The sequence below is a fragment of the Scatophagus argus genome, chromosome 3, assembly GCF_020382885.2.
Source record: "Scatophagus argus isolate fScaArg1 chromosome 3, fScaArg1.pri, whole genome shotgun sequence".
In the NCBI taxonomy this organism is placed as follows: Eukaryota; Metazoa; Chordata; class Actinopteri; family Scatophagidae; genus Scatophagus; species Scatophagus argus.
The window spans coordinates 26806422-26828753 of NC_058495.1; the positions used below are offsets into that span (position 1 = coordinate 26806422).

The 22332-nt window shown below is 45.3% G+C and overlaps 1 protein-coding gene across 2 annotated transcripts in view; it reads right to left on the bottom strand.

Annotated features, from left to right (window-relative positions):
• Positions 1 to 619: 619 nt before the first annotated feature.
• Positions 620 to 22332, bottom strand: part of mmp24 (matrix metallopeptidase 24) — a 48971-nt gene continuing 27258 nt past the window's right edge. For both annotated transcript variants that reach the window (XM_046385147.1, XM_046385146.1), the window contains 5 exons: positions 18426 to 18587; positions 17185 to 17390; positions 14166 to 14304; positions 11952 to 12218; positions 620 to 9440 (listed from right to left, as the gene is read on the bottom strand). In XM_046385147.1, coding sequence (XP_046241103.1) covers positions 9076 to 9440; positions 11952 to 12218; positions 14166 to 14304; positions 17185 to 17390; positions 18426 to 18587 — 1139 coding nt within the window. In that variant the 3' untranslated portion in view covers positions 620 to 9075. The remainder of the gene's footprint in view (positions 9441 to 11951; positions 12219 to 14165; positions 14305 to 17184; positions 17391 to 18425; positions 18588 to 22332) is intronic.

A 22332-nucleotide genomic window follows, 5' to 3' on the forward strand; every position in this document is an offset into this window, starting at 1 on the left:
TTGTGTATGTGTTGAAAAAGTTATTTTAGTTCAGATTTAAAAGGCTAAAAGGCGACTAAAGGCAGGTACATGTGGTTTGATTCATCTCTGATAGCTCTAGTTCTTCTATCATTGCACAGCTATGCCTTGGGAAAACGATACAAAGTGAATTTAATTACTACAAAAAAGTTTTTGAATTTTTATTTCAAACTTACTTATTATTAAATACTTCAACCTGTGTTTTGCTGTTACACGACCAGTTTCCCTTCGGGAACAAATAAAGTGATTAATTGATCTAGTAAGTCCTTTCATTGTCTCTTCAGTCAAACAGATCCTCCTCCACATTCGCTAAACACATCTGCTCTGCATCTCTGTGTCATATACATTATATATGAAAAGGTCAATAGCATGTCTTTTCCCAGAAATCACAAACTGATTACTCAACATAATCCACTGACCCTGTTGTGAGCAGTTTCACGTAGAAACTTTTCTTTCTGGATCAATTCAGCACAAACGGAAACGTGCATCTGATGGATAAGAGGCTAGTTAGCTAAGCTAGCTAACGTGACACCTCAAACAGGCTGAATGCAAAGGGATGGAGATATTATTCCTGTACATTATCCACTCAATGAGACACACAGACATTTTTTCACCTTTATTGACATTTCATTGTTAACAGAACATGGTGTTATTGGTATATAACTGGTGTTGGACAGTAAAACCAAACCAAACAGAAAATGCTAGCATGACTGGAACAGTCATGCTAGCATTTTAAATAATAAAACTAGAATTGCAGAATTACCTTCTCAAGTCATGAACGTAAACATGCCTATCTATCATAAGCATTGTCATAAAAATATTATAACATTGTGCAAAGGATGATGATTTTAATAAGAGAATAAGAGAAAGAAATAAAAATACAAAACTTTTCAAAAGCTTTTGTTTGTCTCTCTATTTACACAAGCTGATGTTTGCTATCCGACTGGAAAGGGCTACATGATGACTATAAAAAAATCCACAAACAAAATGCATCATTTTGTATGTAAAGAAGTGAACTGTGGTCAGATTTTTTTTAATTTTGATTTTATAATCAACCCTTTTAGTCAAAAAACCCAAAATTAAACAAAAAAATCAAACCATATGTACAGATTTTCCTCTTCATAAGAAAAACTAACTGAACTGAATCTCTCTTAAAGCTTTATCTGATAAAATCTCCATAGAAGTAGTAGTCGTCGTGGTGATATTATCCAAAGAACTTCAGTATACCTTGTTATGTCAAAAAGTCTACCCAGACAACCACTGATATGTTTTTATGCACATATATTTTTTAAGAAAAGAGAACGTTAAAAACTAAAGGCAACAACAGGCAAGTTAAAGGAAGACTTAGCAAAATGAAGCCACACTCCAAACTCAGCGACTAATGCCACAGATGGGTTTGTACCGTTTAGATACGCTCAAAGATGTGAAATGTGACTTTAGTTATGAAAACATTTTTGGAGAAAAATGAGTTTTAATTCAGTTGGTGGACCCAAAAGACCAGTAAGTCAAATTTACGTCTTATTTTTTCATGCCATTCACGGTCTTTGATGTGCTGCATTTCCTCAAATAAGAGCCGGAGCTCGAATAATGGCCGGGGGTGTTGGAACTGCAAATAAACAAACTCCTGGTGCTCGTTAAATAATATGGATATCAGGTAAGCATAATGTAGATTCCCATCACTTTAAGTTAATAAACACAACAATACAAAAATGCTATTTTCAACAATTTTCTGTCTGGATTACTCATTTGAAGTGTTAAGCCTTTCGGTCGCTGTGGTTACGTTTGTTCATTTCTCAGCCAAACTATAATTTGTAGTATTAAAAGCATAATACAGTTATTATGACTTTAACATGGAAAATAAGACCAAAAGAAGAAACAAGGCGGCTTCACACTAAAGTAAATACAAATAAAGGCCTACCTAAAGTTCAATCCTACTTCTCACTTGAGGAAATACAGTAGATGTAGTTTTGAATATTTTGCCTCTGTATTTTGTCCCTGTGCCTATTCTGTCCTGAGATGCTGCAACATGTAATTTCCCCTTTAGGGATCAATAAAGGAGTATCTTATCTTATATTTTTATTTGAGTCTGTCCGGCACCCACATGAATGTTAAAATATATTCTCCTTGCTGAATCACTCCTTCTGTCCATAATCGTCATCTCTTCCAATGGAAGTGCACATTCCTCTCTCTGTACAAGAATAAATTAAACAGTTTAAAGTTTATCTGAGGAGGCTGTTAATCAAAAGTGTTGCTGTTGGGCTGTTAGGTTTTCTGTGATCATCTAAAGACACATTTATTTAGGAAAATGCACCACGTAAGCAGAATATGAACTGAAATAATGTGTTACAGCTAACCTCTGATTTTGAGCTTCTCTGTATGAAAGCCTGGGCCACAAGCTTACTGACACTGAAGCCAGATCCAGTTAATGTACTTTGCAGGTAATCACATTAGAAAAAGCAAATGACACACAGTGAAGTTAGAGACTGACTGATTTGTCACCTGATTTGTCTAACTTCATCATATTAACTTAACTCCCCATCACTTACATTTGAAGCAGGTTAGGAAATGTGAGGTCTATTATGAATAGAAGAAATGATTACAGCATATGAGTGCTGTTTCTAATGCAAATAAATTGCAAACCTGATATCCTAACGACTTCCTGAGATGGTTTGTAGAAAAAGTTTTTATAGTTTGGTCCAACTTACAGGAAGTCACAAGTCAATTCATGAGTAGTTGCTGATTTCCACAGGGCAAAGTGACAATTTAAGCCGAAGTAAATATTAATTTGCATTGTAATTGTCTATATTTGTTGAACTACATGCTCACCTTTCAAAGGGTGAAACAGTTTCTGAACCTACTGCATTGCAGACGCACCATCCCTGGCATGGGTCACCTCTGTTTGGGAGTGGCCAGACCAGATCCCTAAGTCTACCTTTAAAGGCAACTCACTGTTGTCCAAAGCCACCAAAACATCACCAGACCTGGGACAGAATGAGCCCACGGGGAAGAGAGCCCCAGGAGATCAGCATTTCCACCCGTTTTCCCAACAGACAAAGTGGTAACTTTAATCGTTAACTTTAACTTATTCTGCACTCTTACAGTTTCAGGTTATTCTTCTGAACTTCCCTGCCTGCTGCTGTGGAGGACTGGAACTGCCCAAAAACAGAAAATAAATGACACAGAGAATAAATTAACGTAATAAAAAGCACCGAAACTAATTCATTCATTCGTTTGTAATGTGTTGCATAAATTGATATTTCAGTTTTAATTTTCTTTTGTATTTATCTTCCATTACATATGTATTTTTCCATTTCTTTTTATACATGTTCTGCTGCATAATGCATGCTGTTTCATTGTGTCAGTTGTTTGTGTGTCATAGGCTGATTTAATTAAATAAGAATAATATAAAAAAAGGATTATTACAATGTAAAGAAATACAGAAGCAAAACTAAAATATCAATTTATATCATATTAAAAATAAATTAATGGCATGATTTATTTTAAATATATTTTGGTGCATTTATTACTTATTCAATCATTCATTTATTTATTTCAGTCCTCCACATAACACAGCGGCAACCAAATTCCTTTCTTCCTCTTTGGAACTCAAAACGGTGTTTAAATGACTCAGGATGCTCAGGATGCTGCGTGGACTTCGGGCAGGAAATCCAACAGTGTCAGTTTATCCCAGGTCTGCATACGATTACCATAACAGAGGCAAAGAGGACACCTGGGCCTCTGTGACGAGTACAGAACGTAGTTAAATAAAGAAGATTCAAACACAAGAGGTGGACAGACGGTTTCCACCACACAGTGGAACATTTTCATGTACATATATTTTCTTTATGTGTGTTCCATAAGTAATATGAATAAGCATCAATAAATCACTACAATATGTTTTCTTCAAGTACCCTTCTTCCATTTCCACAAACAGACATCTGCTGAAATACACTCTACTTTTTGTAAACTGCTATTCTTCTGTAAATCTCAGTAAATATTTACACAGTTTGTCCAAAGGGGCGGTGGTGTCCCTTCACTGGTGTCCCGGATGACTTAACGTATGTGAGTAAAGTTTTGTCCTGGTAAAACCTGTTGGAAAAGAGCGTTTTACCTGCCGACCACCCCTGGACAAACTTCACCAAACTGCCCTCTGTCACCGCAAAGTCCGCCCCCGCGAGGCGTCCGGCTGCGTAACCACGTAACCTGATGACGATTCATCGCGGTTTAAAAAATCAAATCAAACAACCAATCGGAAAGTTTCCATCTTTAACACCTCTAAAAAAGCTCTTTAAAATCAGCATGAGGAACTGCTCAACACCAACCGCTGAAGTGCCGTGAAGCAAGGCACTTAATCCCAGATTGCAATGAGTGCAGCGACTCAGTGGCTTGCAACATGTACGGAGAGGAATGTAACCTGCCTGCACACCTGCTACTGTAAAACCTACAGCGAGTACCTGATAGCAACACCGACGTTCATCACGTGTGCAACTTATTCTCAGCAGCAACTGCACCTCCGCCATTCACGTTACCAACGAGCACCGAGCACGACGACGGCGGCAGAGATAATATTATTACAGGGGGGTGGAGCCCCCTCGTCAGTTCAATGAGATGTTTTCCCGTCGGAAAGAGCACACGACAGATTCGTGTTTAAACCCCACTGATGACGAAGCTCCTCCACTCGCTGTCTGTGCTGTCTGTGCCGTCTGTGCCGTGGAGACGCCGTGGAGACGCCACAGCCGATCGTCAGTGCGCACATCACACAACATCTGCTCTCTTCTGTCTGTCTTTTCCAACAAGTGCACAAAAGCAGAAAACCTGAAGTGTTTTTCAGCGATAAAAGCTGAAATAAATAAACCAATAAAATAGTTTTACAGCCTGACACAGAGAGAGAAAATTAAGGAAGACAATCACCAAACATAACACAGTGGCATCCAGATAAACAGTCAAGAGATGGAGGCTGCCTGCACCACAGCACACGATGGAGTTCACATCACGTCATCACATGAAGCCAGTCCTTCTGCAAGCAAACATGTTGGCTAATTTCCTTTTTTTAGTTCACACAATCTGTTCGTGTCTTCAGCCGCTTTTTCAGCGTTTTGTAACTGAGGAATTGAGTCAAAATGAGTCAAACACACTGAAAAGTTTCATTACAAAATGATGAGGGGAGCAGTTTAACAATAAAAATAAAAAAATGACTTTAGGCTAATTTGATGACGAGTCAATAATATTTGTTCGACCAGTGATCATATTCTCACTGAGTACTTCATGTTCATACTCAGTATGTGACTACAGCCGAAATGATTCTTCTTCTCTGTTTTGTCAACATTTGTTGGTGACCATAAACTTAATATCTCTGAGGTTTTAAACTGTTTTTAAAATGTCACTTTGGGCATTCGTTTTCAGTTTTTCACAGAAAAAGTCTGTCATTGATTGAGAAGAATTGGCAGATTAATCAATAACGAAAGTCGCAGCTCGGCACGTGAGCCTTAAATTCATCCAAACGTTGGATGATCTTCTTTTGGAAGGCAACTTTTCTGTTTTGCTCACTCAAACGTTTGGCCTGTTTGTCCTGATGATCACACTGAAGCTGAGGAAACACAAAGTGAAACACAAGCTTGGTCCAACATTCATGTCTTCACAAACGCAGTCTGTGTGAGGTGTAGGCTTAAAGGTCGTCGGTGTTTATTGTACACCTCAGGAAACAAATAAACGTTTTGTTTTCTCCCCCACTGACTCAAAACAGCACAGAAAGATAATGAACAGCATCGATTTGTGCTGCGTGTGCCAAAGTGCTCGACAAGTAATTGCAAGGACATGCAGTGAGAAGACATTCAGGTACCGCAGGACAGGTACAGGTGAGGTACAGGTGAGGTACAGAGCTGAGCCAATGAGAGCAGGGCGACAGAGACAGGCAGACATTATACACCTGTTTACCTGTTTGTATGGAGTCTGAACTGTTCGTGCATTTGAATGGGGACGGTTAAAAACGGGAAATAATCACTCCTCAACCCAAAAAAGGCGTTTAAATCTGGCAGAGTGGATAAAGAGTGACTCAGTTGGGACTGATTTAAAGCCTGAGTTTGGAGGTCATGGATGGGGGACTCCAAAGCCTCTCTGGGGAGCCGACCGGCCTCTGAGTGAACCGGTGTGAGTCACATTAGAGTTAATGACATTTAAATGAGCAGCTTGGTCAGACCCGCGGTGTCAGGCTGCATGGTGACAGTAGATGATGTCACTGCACACAGCTTGTTCACATTCAACAAACACACCAGAAGTGATGAGAGGAAAAATGACTCGAAAATGTTCCATCTCGTCCATCAAATCTGGAGTTTTCTTTTCAATGAGATTACAAATCTGACACTCACATAATAAGAGTCACAATTTAATGGTCTTATCTGATGCAACAGTTCCTTGTTGCAGGTTTACTTTAAAGCCTTAAACTGATGCAAGCAACTTTAAGTTTTGAGTATTTACTGACAGAAACGTATAAAACATTTAAATAATCATTCCTGTAAAGACTGGAAGTGACCTCGAGAATCATTCCAACACAACTTGTCAAAGCAGAACAATGCAGCTTATATTCTCATTAACACGAAGCGTTTCCAGGCCGTCTGGACAAACGACTGTGCAGAACAGAAGACCAGCTGGGACCTTCTGGCACAACGTTAAACTGGTTTACATCCTGTCTTGGGTTGAGCAGCAGTCTCACGTCTGCGTACAAACATGACTTGTGGACCTCAATGCTCTGTTCTCAGCTAGCTATTAGAGAAACAACAGAACTTTTCTAATGCTATCACCAGGTGACTATGGTCACATACGAGTGCTGAGAAGGTGCAGAACATGTCAGTGAATGGATGAGCAAGCATATCCTTCATTTAAAGTATAAAACCTAAACAAGGTTTTTGGAGTCAAAAAGTACAATTTAGGTCTGGACTTTGAGCTAAACACAACAAATACAAAAAGAGCCAACTATCAAACTAAGAATACATCAACAAGCAGAGGATCAACATCTGTCTGATAAGACCAGTTCAGCTCTCAGATTCCTGCTTGTTAAGGAACTGACTTTAAAATACTGCTGTTGTTTCATAAAGCACTGAATGGTATTGGGACAAAATACATTTCTGATCTACATTTCACTTATAGACCAGTCAGACCTCTCAGAAGGTCTGGGTTCAGGTCTACGTGTAGTCCCAAGAAACCAAACCAAACATGGAGAAGAAGCGTTGTCAGAAACTGGGAGGCCTGCCACAACGTTCAGCTCTTCTAAATCAGGACTTAAAACTTCTGTGAAATCCAGTGTAAATCTGCGCCTTTTTAATCACATCTGCTATACTTCATTCCAGTTTACCTCCATTTCATTTTACTCTTTAAAATCCTGTTGAAATATCTCCTCACATCGTCTTGTGTCTGTGTTACATAACACACTTGCTGAAAGGTGCTACAAAAATCAACTATTTAGAAGAAATTTTGGCACTGCTGACAAAACTGACGACAGATTTCCTGCTCCTTAGTTTAAAAGCACTTAAATCATAAATGAAATCATAATGAAAGCAGCAGCAGGACTGGACTGAACGCACACAAACAAACCGCGGTGCTAAGCACAGATGGACAGAAGAGGAGAAGGTAAAAGTGGGAAACATTTCATAGATGAAGAGAGCAGACATACTGAGAGAGGATCAGATGGATGGGAAGAGAAAAGGAGGGGGGAGGACAGTACGATTCAAGCGAGTGCTGTGGAGGGCGAGGACCCCACATTAGGGCTTTGTGAACAGAAGTATTTCATTAAGCACAGTCAATGTCGCCGTGCTGCAGGCAGCATAGTAATGAAGACACACACACTTCATTGCCGTCTCCCCGCCTCCCTCTCCCTTTACGTCCATTTCCTCTCTTTTCGTATTTCTCCAGATGCTAACATCATTTCTCCAGTTCACCCACAAGTTTGTCCCCTGCAAGCCAAGAAGGAAAAACAAAGTGTGACATCCAGTCAAACGCTCAAAATTTGTTGTTCACCATAAGCAATAATATTTTGGACAGCGAACTGGAGCTCTGTTAAATTTTCCTAACATTTATGGGTGATCCGTAAGAAATTTGATTTTGTTAATGGCAATAAAAGGGAAAGACTTTGACTTTTATCTTTTGCTTGACTCCAAAGCTTCACTTTCAGCAGTTTGATGCATACTGGTCCTGGTTATGTGCCACAGATGAGGCTGTCGTTCAACTCTTCTGACACTATATGCTGACGACTAGTTACTCTACATCTGCTGTGTTAGCCTGTGGTTTCTGTCTGACAAGCTGAGAGGAGTTTCAAGTTGACAAAAGGTCTGAGCTAAAGGTGACAAAGATGAAGAAAATAAACAAACAAAATTCAGTGATCCACAAAGAGATCCTTGGTTTCTTTTGTTATGGCCTTTCTACCTAAATTTTATCTTCTAGTTTGATATTTTCAAACCATGTATTTTCATTTTTTTTCATTACTTTTTTTGTAGTTCACATGTACAAGCTGCTGTTAGAACAAACTTGGTGTCTGGCTTTAAGGAGCATCTTGTTTCTGCCCCAAATCCTGTTTCTTTTTCTTTATTCTTTTCACTGAGACGAGAGTCGTTGTTGTTGTAGGTCCTAGAAGAAAGAGTCAGAGTTCAGTATCACTCACACGACACGAGAAGCTGCTAGCAAATCCAGTGTGCAAGCCTGAAGAACCTGCATCAGATCCTCCTGGCGTCTTGTTCTCGCCATCTTTCGTCTATAAAAGACGAAATCAGTATCCTCGTTGTTTTACACTCAAGTGCTTGTGTCACAAGACAGGCACGAATCTCCCTCTCTCACACACTCACACACACTCAATACACACTCTGAGCCAATGTCTAAATCTACTACCGCCGAGCATTTTCACTCTGCATCCTTTTAGCACTAGCGAGCACAATTAGCGTCTTTCAGCACTGACCTCTCATTGTCTTTTGTTCGCGTTCTTGGCTGTTAGCTAAGATGAGCTAACAGTATGACGACTGCTTGACCATCTTCAGTCCATGAACTGTGACCTCTGTGGAGGAAAGTTGCCTGTCATACCCACTCCTGCACGGGGTATTTGTAGTAGTGCTGCGTCATGGTGTTCTGTTGCACACCTTTGTTTTTGAACTGAAAGATAGTGTACACCAGCACCAAGATGCACAGCGACAGAATGCAAGGAATCACCACGGCGATGGCGTTGACTGTGGTCGGGACGTCATTGATGGTCACCATGATGTCCACGTCGTCGAGGGGAAGCTGGCGGTCACCACGGTTACCCTTGCTGCCGGAGCGCTCCATGTCAGACTGGTCACAGCCCATCCAGTCACGCAAAATGGACTTTGGGTATCCAGCTTCCACCGTCAGCTTCTGGTTGTCGAACTTCCAGTACTCCTTCCCCTTGTAGAAGTAGGTGTAGTCTGAGGAGGGGAGGATGATGGATGGAGAGGAAAACAAAAAGCACAAGTTGATTCACATGTACCCTAAATCGACCCTTCGTTTTCTCACGTCATTTCATACCCACTGGCAGACAGAAATGCATTGTGAAAGTGAAGTTTATCGGGAGCCACAGTCACTGCTTTGTGCAATCAACACGTATGTCATAATGCTATGCTTAAGCAAAAAGATTGCTGGTTTAATCTGCTTTCAGGGGATTCTTATGTTGTGTTATTGAACCGATTCCAAGAACATCTGTGCATTTCTGCAAACCAGGGATATGTGGACACCTGGTGTTTCGTGCTTCAGGTCTGGTTTGGTTTAGAAAAGATCCTACAAATATGACTTGTGTCTCTGTCCACCTTTGTGTCCTGCCGCCAACCATCCCGTCCTCATCTCGATGAGAAAGTCACCTCATGTGCTGTACGTGTAGTCTGTAACGTGATGTATAGTGAAGTCAACGTGATACATGTGAAACAAATGTAACCTTCTGTAGTTTAACACAAAATGCATTTAATGTGGCGACGGGTGAAGCAGCGCTGCTGCTGAGCTCCTGTCACGAGGGGAGGTGAAGTACGATGTGAAAAACACACGCACACACACCAGCGACAAACACTGCCGTTCACTCTTTAACAAAAGCTTTTTCTCAAACTGAATAACATCCATCAGTGCCCTCAGCTCGCTCTCTCAGCTCCGGCACATCCCCGCGGTGCGCCATCTCATCGGAGGCAATAACATTTCTATTGTGACACAGTGGTTACAGGCAGCTACAGCACTTCAGTCCCAGCAGGTTGTTTTTACTGACGGGTGATATCATGTGACGCCTGTGAGACAAACGGGAGGGTATGAGAGCCTGAGAGACGGCGTGAGGGGATGAAGCCTCAACAACAACACACACACTGAAGATAAGTGCATGCACATGTTCACGGATGTTAGCCTTTGATTAAGTATCAGTAGCTTCCTGAGCACTAAGTACGTCACAAGACAACGTTTTGCCGCGCTCGTCACCGACACATCTTACCCAGCCGTCCAATCACGGTGGACGAGGGACGAGACACACAGGACACAGTCTAACAAGTGCTGAGCAGTGACTGAACAACACGGGTCTGTCGCTCCCAGATTTACAGCCAATGTGAAAAATAACGCCTGGAGGAACATTTTGTTCGCTGAGATGTTTCCTCGCCCACAACGTGTCATGAACTCACAGCGAGGATCAAGTCCGTCCTCTGGGCCGACCCGCTTCAGCCTCCCCTCTGCCTACTCAGCATGTGTTGACACAAACTGTCTGTTAAACCGGGTAACGTTACGTGCAACGCTTGGTTTATTCAGCTGAAACAGTCTGAAGCGCTCTGCAGTGCTCACCAGCCCGCTGCTGGCGTCTTCACGCCCACTCGCGCCCACTCAGAGACGGTTCATGTGCTGTGGTGGTGACTTGTAGTGTGCAGGGTGTTTTGTTTGCTTGTTTGCCTGTTTATTGTACTAATAAGAATTGTTTAAGGAACTGTAGGAGAAAACTAGGAAAGCCTGTTTTCAGTATGACAACACACACACAGACTTCACCAACAGAAAAACCCCAGAAGGTTTCTTCTGATGTCAGCTTCTTTGTCTGCTCCATCACCTCCAAACAACCCAGAGGTAACACACACACGCTCTCACACACACACTTACACACAAGCTCACATTCACACTCACACACGCTCACACACACACACTTACACACAAGCTCACATTCACACTCACACACGCTCACACACACACACTCTCAAATACGCGCACACACTAGTCTGCTGCTTTCAAAGTCCCTGCAGGACAGCTTCTCATCTAACACCAAGACACCACGCTCGACCTACTGTGTCACCACCGCTGATCTCTCACACACACACACACACACACACACACACACCCTCTGGGGCACCCACAAGGTCACGAGGTCACAGCTCAACAAGCAGAAGTGATGATGAACAGTCAGTCTGTGTGAGTCGACTTGTGGCATTTTATGATTCTGCAGAACAAAAACTGTGGAGAAATGAGAGATTCAGAACAACTCCTGTCTGTCTGCCTGCCTGTCTGTCTGTCTGCCTGCCTGTCTGTCTGTCTGTCTGCCTGTTTGCCAGCCTGTCTGCCTGTCTGCCAGCCTGCCTGCCTGTCTGTCTGTCTGCCTGCCTGTCTGTCTGTTTGTCTGTCTGTCTGACTGACTGCCTGTCTGCCTGTTTGCCAGCTTGCCTGCCTGCCTGTCTGTCTGCCTGTCTGTCTGCCAGCCTGCCTGTCTGTCTGTTTGTCTGTCTGTCTGACTGACTGCCTGTCTGCCAGCCTGCCTGTCTGTCTGTCTGTCTGACTGACTGCCTGTCTGCCTGTTTGCCAGCCTGTCTGCCTGTCTGTCTGTCTGTCTGTCTGTCTGCCTGCCTGCCTGTCTGCCTGTCTGTAAATCCCTCTGAACAAGCTTGGCGTATGAACGGTTTGTTAATGTTTGACAGTCAGTCCGAACACACACTCACATCCCTCCTTGCTGATGAAGGCCCCCTGCGGTCCGTCTGGTATTCCCTTCCACACCGTGATGGGTTTGGGGTATCCGGGGTCGGCGGTGCGCTTCTCCTCATTGTAGCGCCAGTACTGGTCCCCTTTGAAGAAGTAGGTTTTCCCCACCGGCTCCCAGCGCAGCGCTGTGTCGATCCCATCTTTGGGGAGGCAGCTGCCCAGCTCGACCAGGCTGTGAGGGTAACCTGGTTCAGCCGTGACTTCCTTAAACACCCAGTATTTATCACCTGAGAGACGTGGGAAACCATGAGTCGGCAATTTCAGTTACAGAACACGTTTTCAGTGGTATCACCAGTGCTTTATTCTTTTAATTTGTGCTTATTGACACTGACATTTAATGCTTTGCAACGTTTACTTGCTCTGTTCTTGTTTCTGTTTGGCCTGACGGTTTGACTTTCTGTTGTTACTGCAGGAACTGAGCTACAGCTGGATTCAGGCTTATATTAGAGACATGCCTTTATTTGTAATTCCTCTGTTTAAAGTGTATTTGGTCATGTTTCGGTATATAGCCCCTTCGTTTCCTAATGTGGTCCCATTTTGCCCGTTTTGTTACTGCATAATTATTTGTAATCCTACAAAACACAATTTGGCTGGAACATTAACACACATACACCTGCAGTGACCGAAATGCAGAAACAACAAACAGTTTAAAATGGCATGTTTTGTTCCAGGTATTAGACTAAAGTTATGGAAACGTCCTTGTATGTATGTTCACGTGGCCTGCATGCTTTATGACAGGACTGTCTTCCTCATATGTACATGTTAACCACGCCCACTCTGTCGAAACGCTTTGTTTTGACAGCAAATAACTGAAGTACTTTAATATAAAATAAACTGCCCCTCAGCCAGACTAACCATGACAGCCATACAGCTGCTGGAATGACTGGCTCGTGCTGCTTCTGTGCTGGTGGTGACACCACCTTCTCCATCACCCACATCCTGTGACAGTTCAGGATGATCCAGAGAAGCTACAGAAGGAGTTTTCTTCAGCCTTATGTCACCTTGTGACACACACTGACAAACAGCAAATCCATCTAACTCTGTGTCTCTGTGCTCGCCCAAACGTGTGCAGGAAGCGTCTCCGAGTCGAGCTGCGCCATTGTGTGTGTGTGTGTGTGTGTGTATGTGGGTGTGCGTGTGTGCACGTGTGCGTGCGTGTGTGTGTGTGTGTATGTGTGTGTGTGCTACAGAGAAAGTCGACAGCTGAGAGAGCAAAGCTATTAATATCTGCTCCTGGCTGGCTGTGATAGCAGGACACTCCGTCAGAAGGTGTGTGTGTGTGTGTGTGTGTGTGTGTGTGTGTGTGTGTGTGTGTGTGTGTGTGTGAGAGAGAGAGAGAGAGAGAGAGAGTGAGAGAGTGAGAGTGGTGGAGATGAGTGACTCCACAGTCAGCAGGCAGGGGATGAGGGAGGTTTCATACATAGACAGAAATTCTATTACTTTAGGCTGGGTGCCCCCTCTGCCTTGCCATTCTCTATTTCACACTTTATTAAATATATTTCCAGGAGGAGGAGGGCATGTAGCAAGAAGGACAGAGTCTAATAACGCCAGAGCAGATGGTAGACACAGATCTGAAGTTTCTCCACCGAAGACCGGGAGTAAAATCGGCTGAACTTTGGGAGGACCAAAAAACTGATGTGCTTTTATTTGTGAAAGAAACCAAAACGATACACACACAATCAAAACTCAGAGATCAAACACGATTTGACCTGCCTTTTAAAGGTATTTTGAATATTTTATGACTAATTAACTCCAGCAAGCCGTGTGCCATCAGTGAAGCAGCTCTGCAGGTGAAGCTGACTGACAGAAACATCACAGCAGGTGAGCTCAGAGGGAACACCAGCAGCGGGAACAGGGAACGTTACCTGAAGAGCAAAATGAAAGGTGTGGTGGAGAGGTTCCATGTCACTGTGTTCTCAGGCAACATGTAGTTCTGCCAGAAGTGTTTGATTCCACTTACTCACAGCTGACACCTTCAGCCATCTGTTAGCTACGCACAGAGACCATTAATCATCTGTTAGATCTTGAAAATTATGAATGAACTGGTGCACACTGTTATCTTGGAGCTCTGTATGTATGTCTGGACCCGTGAGACTGGAAGACCCAATTCCAGGCAGAACTGTGACACACTGATGTTGGTTTGTTTGCACACATCGTAGTGTTTTTCCTCATACCTTTGAAAAAGACGAATTTGCCATCAGATCTCTCGTAGGCGGCGTCGATGCGAGGTGGCAGTCCCTTCCAGAACTGATCGATCTGCATGGGATAACCTTCCTGCACCTTGTTGTTCCTCAGACGCCAGAACCACCGGTCCTGCAACACAACGAGTCATGAGTTCAAACACTTCCACAGCGCGGCGGAGGGGAGGACGCCACTTTCTAGAAGCCTGCATGAAACGATAACAGTTGGTAACAGTAGCCTTAAAAAGTGAAACTTCCATTCTTTCTAATGGCCAGCAGGGGGCTACTCCACTGGTTTCAAAAAGGAGTCCGACTGCATGTAAGCTTATGAGCAAATGAGACCACCTCTCACCTGAGTTATGACCTCAGGAAACTCGTTCGTCGCTTGTTTCAAGTCTTCGACAACACACCATGATGATCATTTTGCAAATTATGCTCCCATTTAGAGTGAAGCAGACCATAAAGCAGGGTACGTTTTGGGGCGGGGCTAACCTGTGATTGACAAGTTCTCCAAGATGCTCCGCCCTCTCAGTCAAATAAGATAATTTCTGGTTCCACAAAAACAAAACAGCAACAGTCATGATGCCAAAACCACAGTCCACAAACCAAAGGGTGATGTCACGGTGGGCTCAGCAGCTTGGACAAGCAAGCAAAGGTGAGATTTATGCTTTACCTGAAGTGTTTCCAAGCAGTATGTTTCATCTTTACAAGAGCAAACATTTTGACGCTGCAGACTAACTGGTTGGTTTGGCTAATGCAGTCCAGCACCGTTTCCCTGAGCTAATCTGGTTCACTCCACAAGGTTTTTGGTGCTTTTCCCACATCAGTTATTTCCTTGAAACTGCGTGCTGCTGCCAACAGACGTCACTCCAGGGAAATGAATAACCGAAGGCCGTGCCCACAATTCACACAAGTAATCATAACGTGGACAAAAAAAGGAAGACTGGGGTCAGAAGTGAAGGAAGAACCGGATGGACGAACCGACGCAGAGCAGACAAACAACACAAAACAAAGAAGAGGGATACAAAGTGGGTGGAGGAAGTGGAAGACAGGAGGACAGAGAGGCAAGAAAGAAGGAGGAAGGAGAGGAAGCAAAAAGACAGGAAGAGAAAGAAGGAGGAAGGAGAGGAAGCAAAAAGACAGGAAGAGAAAGAAGGAGGAAGGAAGCATCAATCTTAGCTCATTATCATTTGGCTTCAGTGAATCTAGGACACAGCCAAGCACAGTCCCAAGTGCCACACACACACACACTCACACTCACACTCACTCACACACACACACACACAAACACACTCTCTCCACCTCATATGATCCAACATCATCCTCTAATGCTTTTCTGTGAGAACCCAACAGAGGAAAAGAAAATCGATGCTTCACATCCAGAGAAACTGTGAGTGTTTCTCACCAAGGAAACATCCCATAATGACTGTCTCCTTTCAAACGCCCGCCGACTCTCACCGCTCTTCCTGTCTAAACACACCCCTGTCCGCGTGCTAAAGGAAAAACGGGATCGGCCTTGTTTCTCTGACCGATGATGATGCATTTTTGAAGTCACAGAAAGGCTTTTGTGTTTCTTTCAGGTCCATGAACACCATCAGTCTGGCCTGGTCCCGCATGCTTCCTGCACCTCACAGGATCATGTGGAAAATGAAACTAACGGTGCTTCAGGAGCTTTGGAACCGGAGGAACCTTTTCATAAGAGCCTCTTCACGTCGCGTCTGCACGAACGGCAGGCGCGTTGGGTTCACCAGCTCCTCTCGTCTTTGAAGAATTTCATAGCTTTCCTCTTTGTCTCCCTGCACAGCACGCAGCAGTAACAGCTCATCAGATGCTGCAGCTGCTATTTATAGCACATCATCGTTCATCGGCGAGGACGCTCGCGTCGTTCGGGACGCAGGCGGACACAAAATAATAATGTGATCTTTATGCACTCGTGCCGACTGCGTGAACGGATCTTCTCTTGTACACACCGAGAAAAATAAGACAACTGCACAATCTCAAATTTAACATGTGTAACTACTGTACTTCTACAGTGTCAGGCTGCGAAAGGTGCGTCGGCCTTCATCATCATCACAGCCAAACCCTCAACACCAGAACGCACACCTGCACGCCACTCGGCAGGTAATCACCCGGTCTGAAAGAGCTGATCCACGTGTGTGTGGGCAGCATCCACAGCCCACCTGAGCCCACAGGATCCATCCCATAATGATCCACTCAGCTCAGTGCTGCCACTGACGTTAGTTAAAACGCCTCAGAAGCTCAGTGCGATGAACAAGTTCCTACCAGCAAAAACACCACGAGTCACAGGACGCTGCGGTCCTGCTGCAGCAGCAGAAGACCAGGATCTGGTCCAGACCAGGATCTGTCCGCATCAACAGCTGTCTCTTCCATAAACCAAAAGTTAACTCAGCAGTTTCAGTCCAGATTGGGCAAACATTAACGTGAGCGTTTTGACAGGTTTTTCACTGACATGACTGTTGGACACAGACTGCATTTAAACAGACTGCATGGACATGTGCGTCCATTTGTGTCTCATTCTACAAAGACAGCAGCTCCAGTCACGTGGACAGACAGGAAAAAGTCCGATTTTGTCTCATCCAGTCGTTATCTGACAGACAGATAAGTGAGATGGATGAAGGGACAGACAGACAGAGAGACAGACAGGTATGCACAGGTGAGGAGGACGACTGACATCGACAGGCAAGCTGTCTGTGACCTTTTCTAACATTCAGTTTAAAGATCAAGAGACATCAAATGGATTTTTCTTCCTCTTCTTATCCTCACACACACACACACACTCACACACATACATTCACTCTCACACACACACACATACATTCACTCACACATACACACATACATTCACTCACTCACACACACACACACACACACACACACACTCTCTCACTCTCACACACACACACACACTCTCTCACACTCGCTCATGCCCCAGCGTCAGCACGGTGCATCACAACGAGCAGGAACACCTGAAACACCTGAAACACCTGCTCACCTTGAACACAAACATCTCCCGCCTGAAGAAGGCCACAGTGTTGAAGTTGCCGTCGCAGATGTTGGGTTTGCCGTTCCCGGGCAGCGCGGGTCGGTCGCCGGGCGGACGCGCCGGGCGGGAATGCTTGCGCTCGGAGGTGGAGTGAGTCCGCCTGGACGGTAAGGTGGGCAACGGCCGGGTGGGCTCCAGCATGGCCGTGGGGATGCCTGAAACACATCAACCACAAGACGAATTATTCCAGTTTCTGCTCACTTCTGAGGATTTTCATTTACTTTGTATGAGTCGTACATTTAAAAATCCGTCTTCCCTCAAACATGTGACTGCGTTTTAGTTTGAAGAATATTAACACAGCACACAGAGTGAAGCCTTCAGTGAGAGCAGACGGTCGGTGTGTTCAGGTGCAGGAGAGACAAAGCAGGCTGCATGGGGCCGACTGCAGGGCCGACTGCATGGCGTCGACTGCAGGGCGCCGACTGCACGGCTCTGCCCAGCGCCTCCCTTCAACACCGACCCAAAATGTCGCCCGTGTATCATGACCTTTAACGTTTTCTGCTTTGAAGCTTAAAAGGAAACCAACAGCATGCGAACCGCAGAGCAAACCCGTCCAGTGGATCGGATGCTGCAGGTCATCAGCGCTAATCAGACTGGATGGAAATCAGCAGCTCGGTTCTCAGTGACCCCGCAGACATTTCTTCTTTTCCTTTTTCCTTCCTTTGTGTCTCGGCATCATCAGTAAATGTTACACTGCATCACAACAGAAGCTGTCATGATTATTTCAGGGCTGACACAAAGCCTGTCAGGAAACGTTTCTGCTTCTGACAGGCTGCTCTTTGTTCACGTAAAACAAAAAGGAGTTTACTGAAAAGTGAGGCGTCTTATCTGAGAGGGAACAAAGTGTCCCCGGAGTAAAGTGGAGCATTTTGTTCCTGATTCCAACAGAGCCTCGTCAACACTGTGACATCCGTGTGTGTTCACATGTGCACACATACAAATATTTTTATTTGCCATCATGGTGACATGAAGGAAAAGAAAGTGAGGGGAAGAAGCAGTTTCAGGTTTCATCTCCACTCATTAAAACACACAAAGTCAAAGCAGGTGGGTGGAAACTGATGTCAGTCTGTCTGACCGCAGCTCACACACACACTCACACACACACTCTCTCTCTCTCTCACACACACACACACACACACACACACACACACACTCACACACTCTGACCGCAGCTCAAACCGAGTGCTCACCGTAGATTTTCTGGATGCCCTGCAGGTCGTCCAGCGGCAGCTTGAAGTTGTGTGTGTCCATGTACTGATAGAAAGGAGCCATGATGGCACTGGGATCGTTGGAGTGCTCCAGACCCAACGCGTGGCCCAACTCGTGGACCGCCACCAGGAACAGGTCGTTACCTGCAGAGAGACGGAGGGTACAGGTGAGAGACAGGAGCAGGAGGGGGGACTGACGGAGACAGGGATGAAGACCGGAGAGGAAAGGAGGACAGAAGTAAACCGAGACAAACAGAAGCCAGAGCGAGAAGCTTCAAACCCCGGCGTTAAAACACAGAAACACGTCCTGCTGCTGGCGGGTTCGTCCGCGGCTTCCTGTTCAGCTCACCACAAAACGCCCCCTCTGATGCCCCCCAGCGTGAAGAGCATCAAACACGCCGAAGTCAGCGTGTGATGCTGCGACTCATCAGCAGCCCAACGCGACTGTCCGCCTGTGAAGCCGAAGTCCAGCGGGGGGAGGGGTTTACAAACATGTTGGAGTATGAAAAAATCCATCTGATGTGTCATCGTTTCAGTGTTTCTGCTCATAATGACAGCTTTTCACACGGAAACGACTTTCAAATTAAAAGTCCACATGTGCAAACTTCACTTCTGAAGCGGTGCGAGACGCATTCAAGCCAAACGTTCCGTGACAGCAGCAGCTGAAGTCACATTGAAACTGGAAATCATTTTCTCCATCTCACCCAAGCAGCAGCAAAAAGAAGCTGCAGCAGCTTCAGCACAGGCCTGATGAGTTCACGGTTCAGGATGGAAGCAGTCAGTTTTGGAAAAGTGAGCACATCTATGTGTCAACACAATCTTCTTCTGCGCTGACACGCTGAGTCCGACAGTCGGGGGGCGTTCAGGTTCCCTCCGACCGCAACCTGCTCACAACTTCATCTTCACCGGCAAAATGGCTTTTAATGTGTTTTGTCTCAACTTTGACTCCCGGAAACGAGCTTCACAAACACCTAATCTGCAGCAGCAAAAACACGCTGAAGACAACACGTCTGGACTTTATTCTCCATCCTTCTCCAAACACCGAGCGCATGTTTATGTTTACGGGTTCGGTTAAGGACAGTTCGCCGTCAAATTTTTGCTTGGAAAAAGTTCCAAATTAATTTGAAGCTGGTGGAGCAGGAGATTAAACGGCCTAATCGTTGCAGTTGTTCCTCACACTCACAGCTTCAGGTGGTCACCTCATCTCGCTGGACTGAAGAGGGTCAAACCTGACGTGAACGTAACCCGGAAACCTCACAGGAACCGCAAACGAGCTGAAGTGCACGTCAACGTGTCTTCAATTGCAAACACGAGCTGAATTTGGGAAGAGCCTGAACGACGGAGGAATCTGGAGGACACAGCAGGAAAATGTTTTAATTATTTCTTAAAGGGATGTTTTGTAGTTCTGCTATTCAAGACATCACCAGTAAAGAAAACAGTAGTGAGACGGAGTGTGTGCGTGTGCGTGTGTGTGTGTGTGTGTTCCTGAATGTCATGTGGTCCTGAGGGGTTTGCTGACAGCAGACTCTCCGTCATCACGTGGTGAGCGGAGATCCTGAGCTGCTGTCAGACGCTTAATGACTCGTCGCGTCTGAACGCAGCTCAGATTAATACAATTCATCAGCTCTGTAATTGCTTTGACTCAGTTTGAACCCAACTACAGAACATAATTATCTTTTCCTGCTGCACTCAGACAGGTCTGTGTGGAGATTACAGCCTCGGCGGCCGGCGGCTGATGTTACTGCACACAGCGAAGCCTCAAGTTTGTTTCATTTCCCTTTATTTTGTTCTTCTGCTTCTAAGGCAAACACGTCACTTCTTTCTTTTCTTTTCTCCCTGCAGAAATAACCTGACGTCTGCTGACTGGAGAGCGAACCGCCACCGGCCCGACATGACTGGGGAAACTCGGAATCCCTGTTTCCTCACAGAACAGACGGACTTTTCTCTTTATGGAAACAAGTCTAAGCAGCCAATCACAGACAAGCGTGTCGTCAGAAAGAACAGGTCGCGCAGCACCTGGCGTGGGCTGCTGTAGCATCTTTCAGACCTGATTACAGGTTTTCAGAGCGAGGCCCTGGTGTCTGAACTGAACTGATGAGCCCCCCCCTCCTCCTCTCTCCTCCTCCCCCCTCCTCTCTCCTCCCCCTCCCCCTCCTCCTCTCTCCTCCCTCTCTCTCCTCCTCCCCCCTCCTCTCTCTCCTCCTCCCCCCTCCTCTCTCCTCCCCCTCCCCCTCCTCCTCCTCTGTCCGTTATCTCTTCCTGAGCTTCTCTTTCTTCCATGTTGCAGGTTGCAGGTCAGATGAAGATGATTGTACATGGTGCGTACTTCATGTACCACAGCTCGAGGGAATTCCCAGCAGGCTTCCTGTGTGTCTGCGTCTCCCCTTGTGGTCGGTCTGTCGTCTCCTTCGAGGCCCCGCGGTGACGAAAACGGTTTCCTCAATCACGTCGGCCCCTGCGCTCGTCTGCTCGCCTGCGATAAAGCTGATGTTTGATGAAGCCTGTCTGTCAGGTGACCCCCGTGTGACGCGTCCACAGAGTCTTTGTCCTGCTCAAATGTTTGCTTTGGCTCAGATGAGCTCTCGTGGCAGAGTTCATTACATACAAGCAGCGTCTGAAATTAACTCTCTGGCCGAGTACCAAAAAAACAGATCAGAATATTTTTACCTTCCCAGCTAAAACATTAACATGTGCTCCAGTTTCCACAGGAAAACAGCAAGTCCTGTGTGAAATAACCTTTCAGTTAGCAGGATGAAGTTTTCCCTCCACACAGCAGAGAACCAGGATGAAGATCAGTGAAACATAACGTGAAGGTGTTTGGTTGGTTTGAGGTGGACGAGGTTTCGCTCTCAGCAGGATTCTGGTCTTTTCTCTGGTTTATCTTTATGGTGTCAGCAGACTCGAAAACCGAGTCAAGTTATCTGCATCAACATGACAAAGCAGAAACAAAGCAGGTTTTATGAATAATTTCTGTGACCAAAGTCCTGAGTTCGATTTAAGACGGGTTTATCACTACTGATTCTTGGAGGGAAATCACTGACATGGATAAAGATGGCCGACACATCGCCACACACACACACACACACACACAGTTCTGACGGATCAGAGCCACTGCAGGGCATTTTAAACCAGGACAAAACAGATTCCAATAAACAGAAAAATGCTGAACGCCGATCTCGACTTCCATCCAGACCTTCACACTGACTTCATGTTGTGCTGCACAACAAACACACGCAGGTCTGTGCTGCAGGCCGGACCAGCACGGGCGCAACTCGTACTGAAAACCTGCCAGAACAAGACGTTTGCATTCTGCTGCTGTGTTTCTGTTCCGTCCTGTGGGTTAATGGAGACACGTCCCTCAGAGAGACGCACCGTCCCTCAGAGAGACGCACCGTCCCTCAGAGGAGAAGCAGGTCTGGAGCCGAGGTGTCCTCACGACGTCCTTCTGAAGCTGATACCGAATCAGTTTCCTTAGTGGCTGAGAACTTTGTCGTCTCACTATCTGGTTTCTTATCTTTCAATTACGCTCTGTGTGTGTGTGTGTGTGTGTGTGTGTGTGTGTGTGTGTGTGCGTAAGGACTTCAGAGATAAACGTGAGTGCAGCAGCACAACACTTACATTCTTACATTCACATAAAAACACTTAAATGAAATGAATCCTGAGGAATCTTTTCCAGGGTCAGTTTGGACTGGAAGACGTCCACACTTCCTGTGATGAGGTTTGGCAAATTTAAAGCTTCTCTGTCAAAGCTAATTCTCTTTTCTGCTAATCTCTCAAGCCGGATCCCCCCCCCCCCCCCGCGTCTCCTCCTCCATCCACCCTGCATCTCCCCCTCTCCCCCTCGCGTCTCCTCATCCCTCCCTCTCCCCCCCGCGTCTCCTCCTCCATC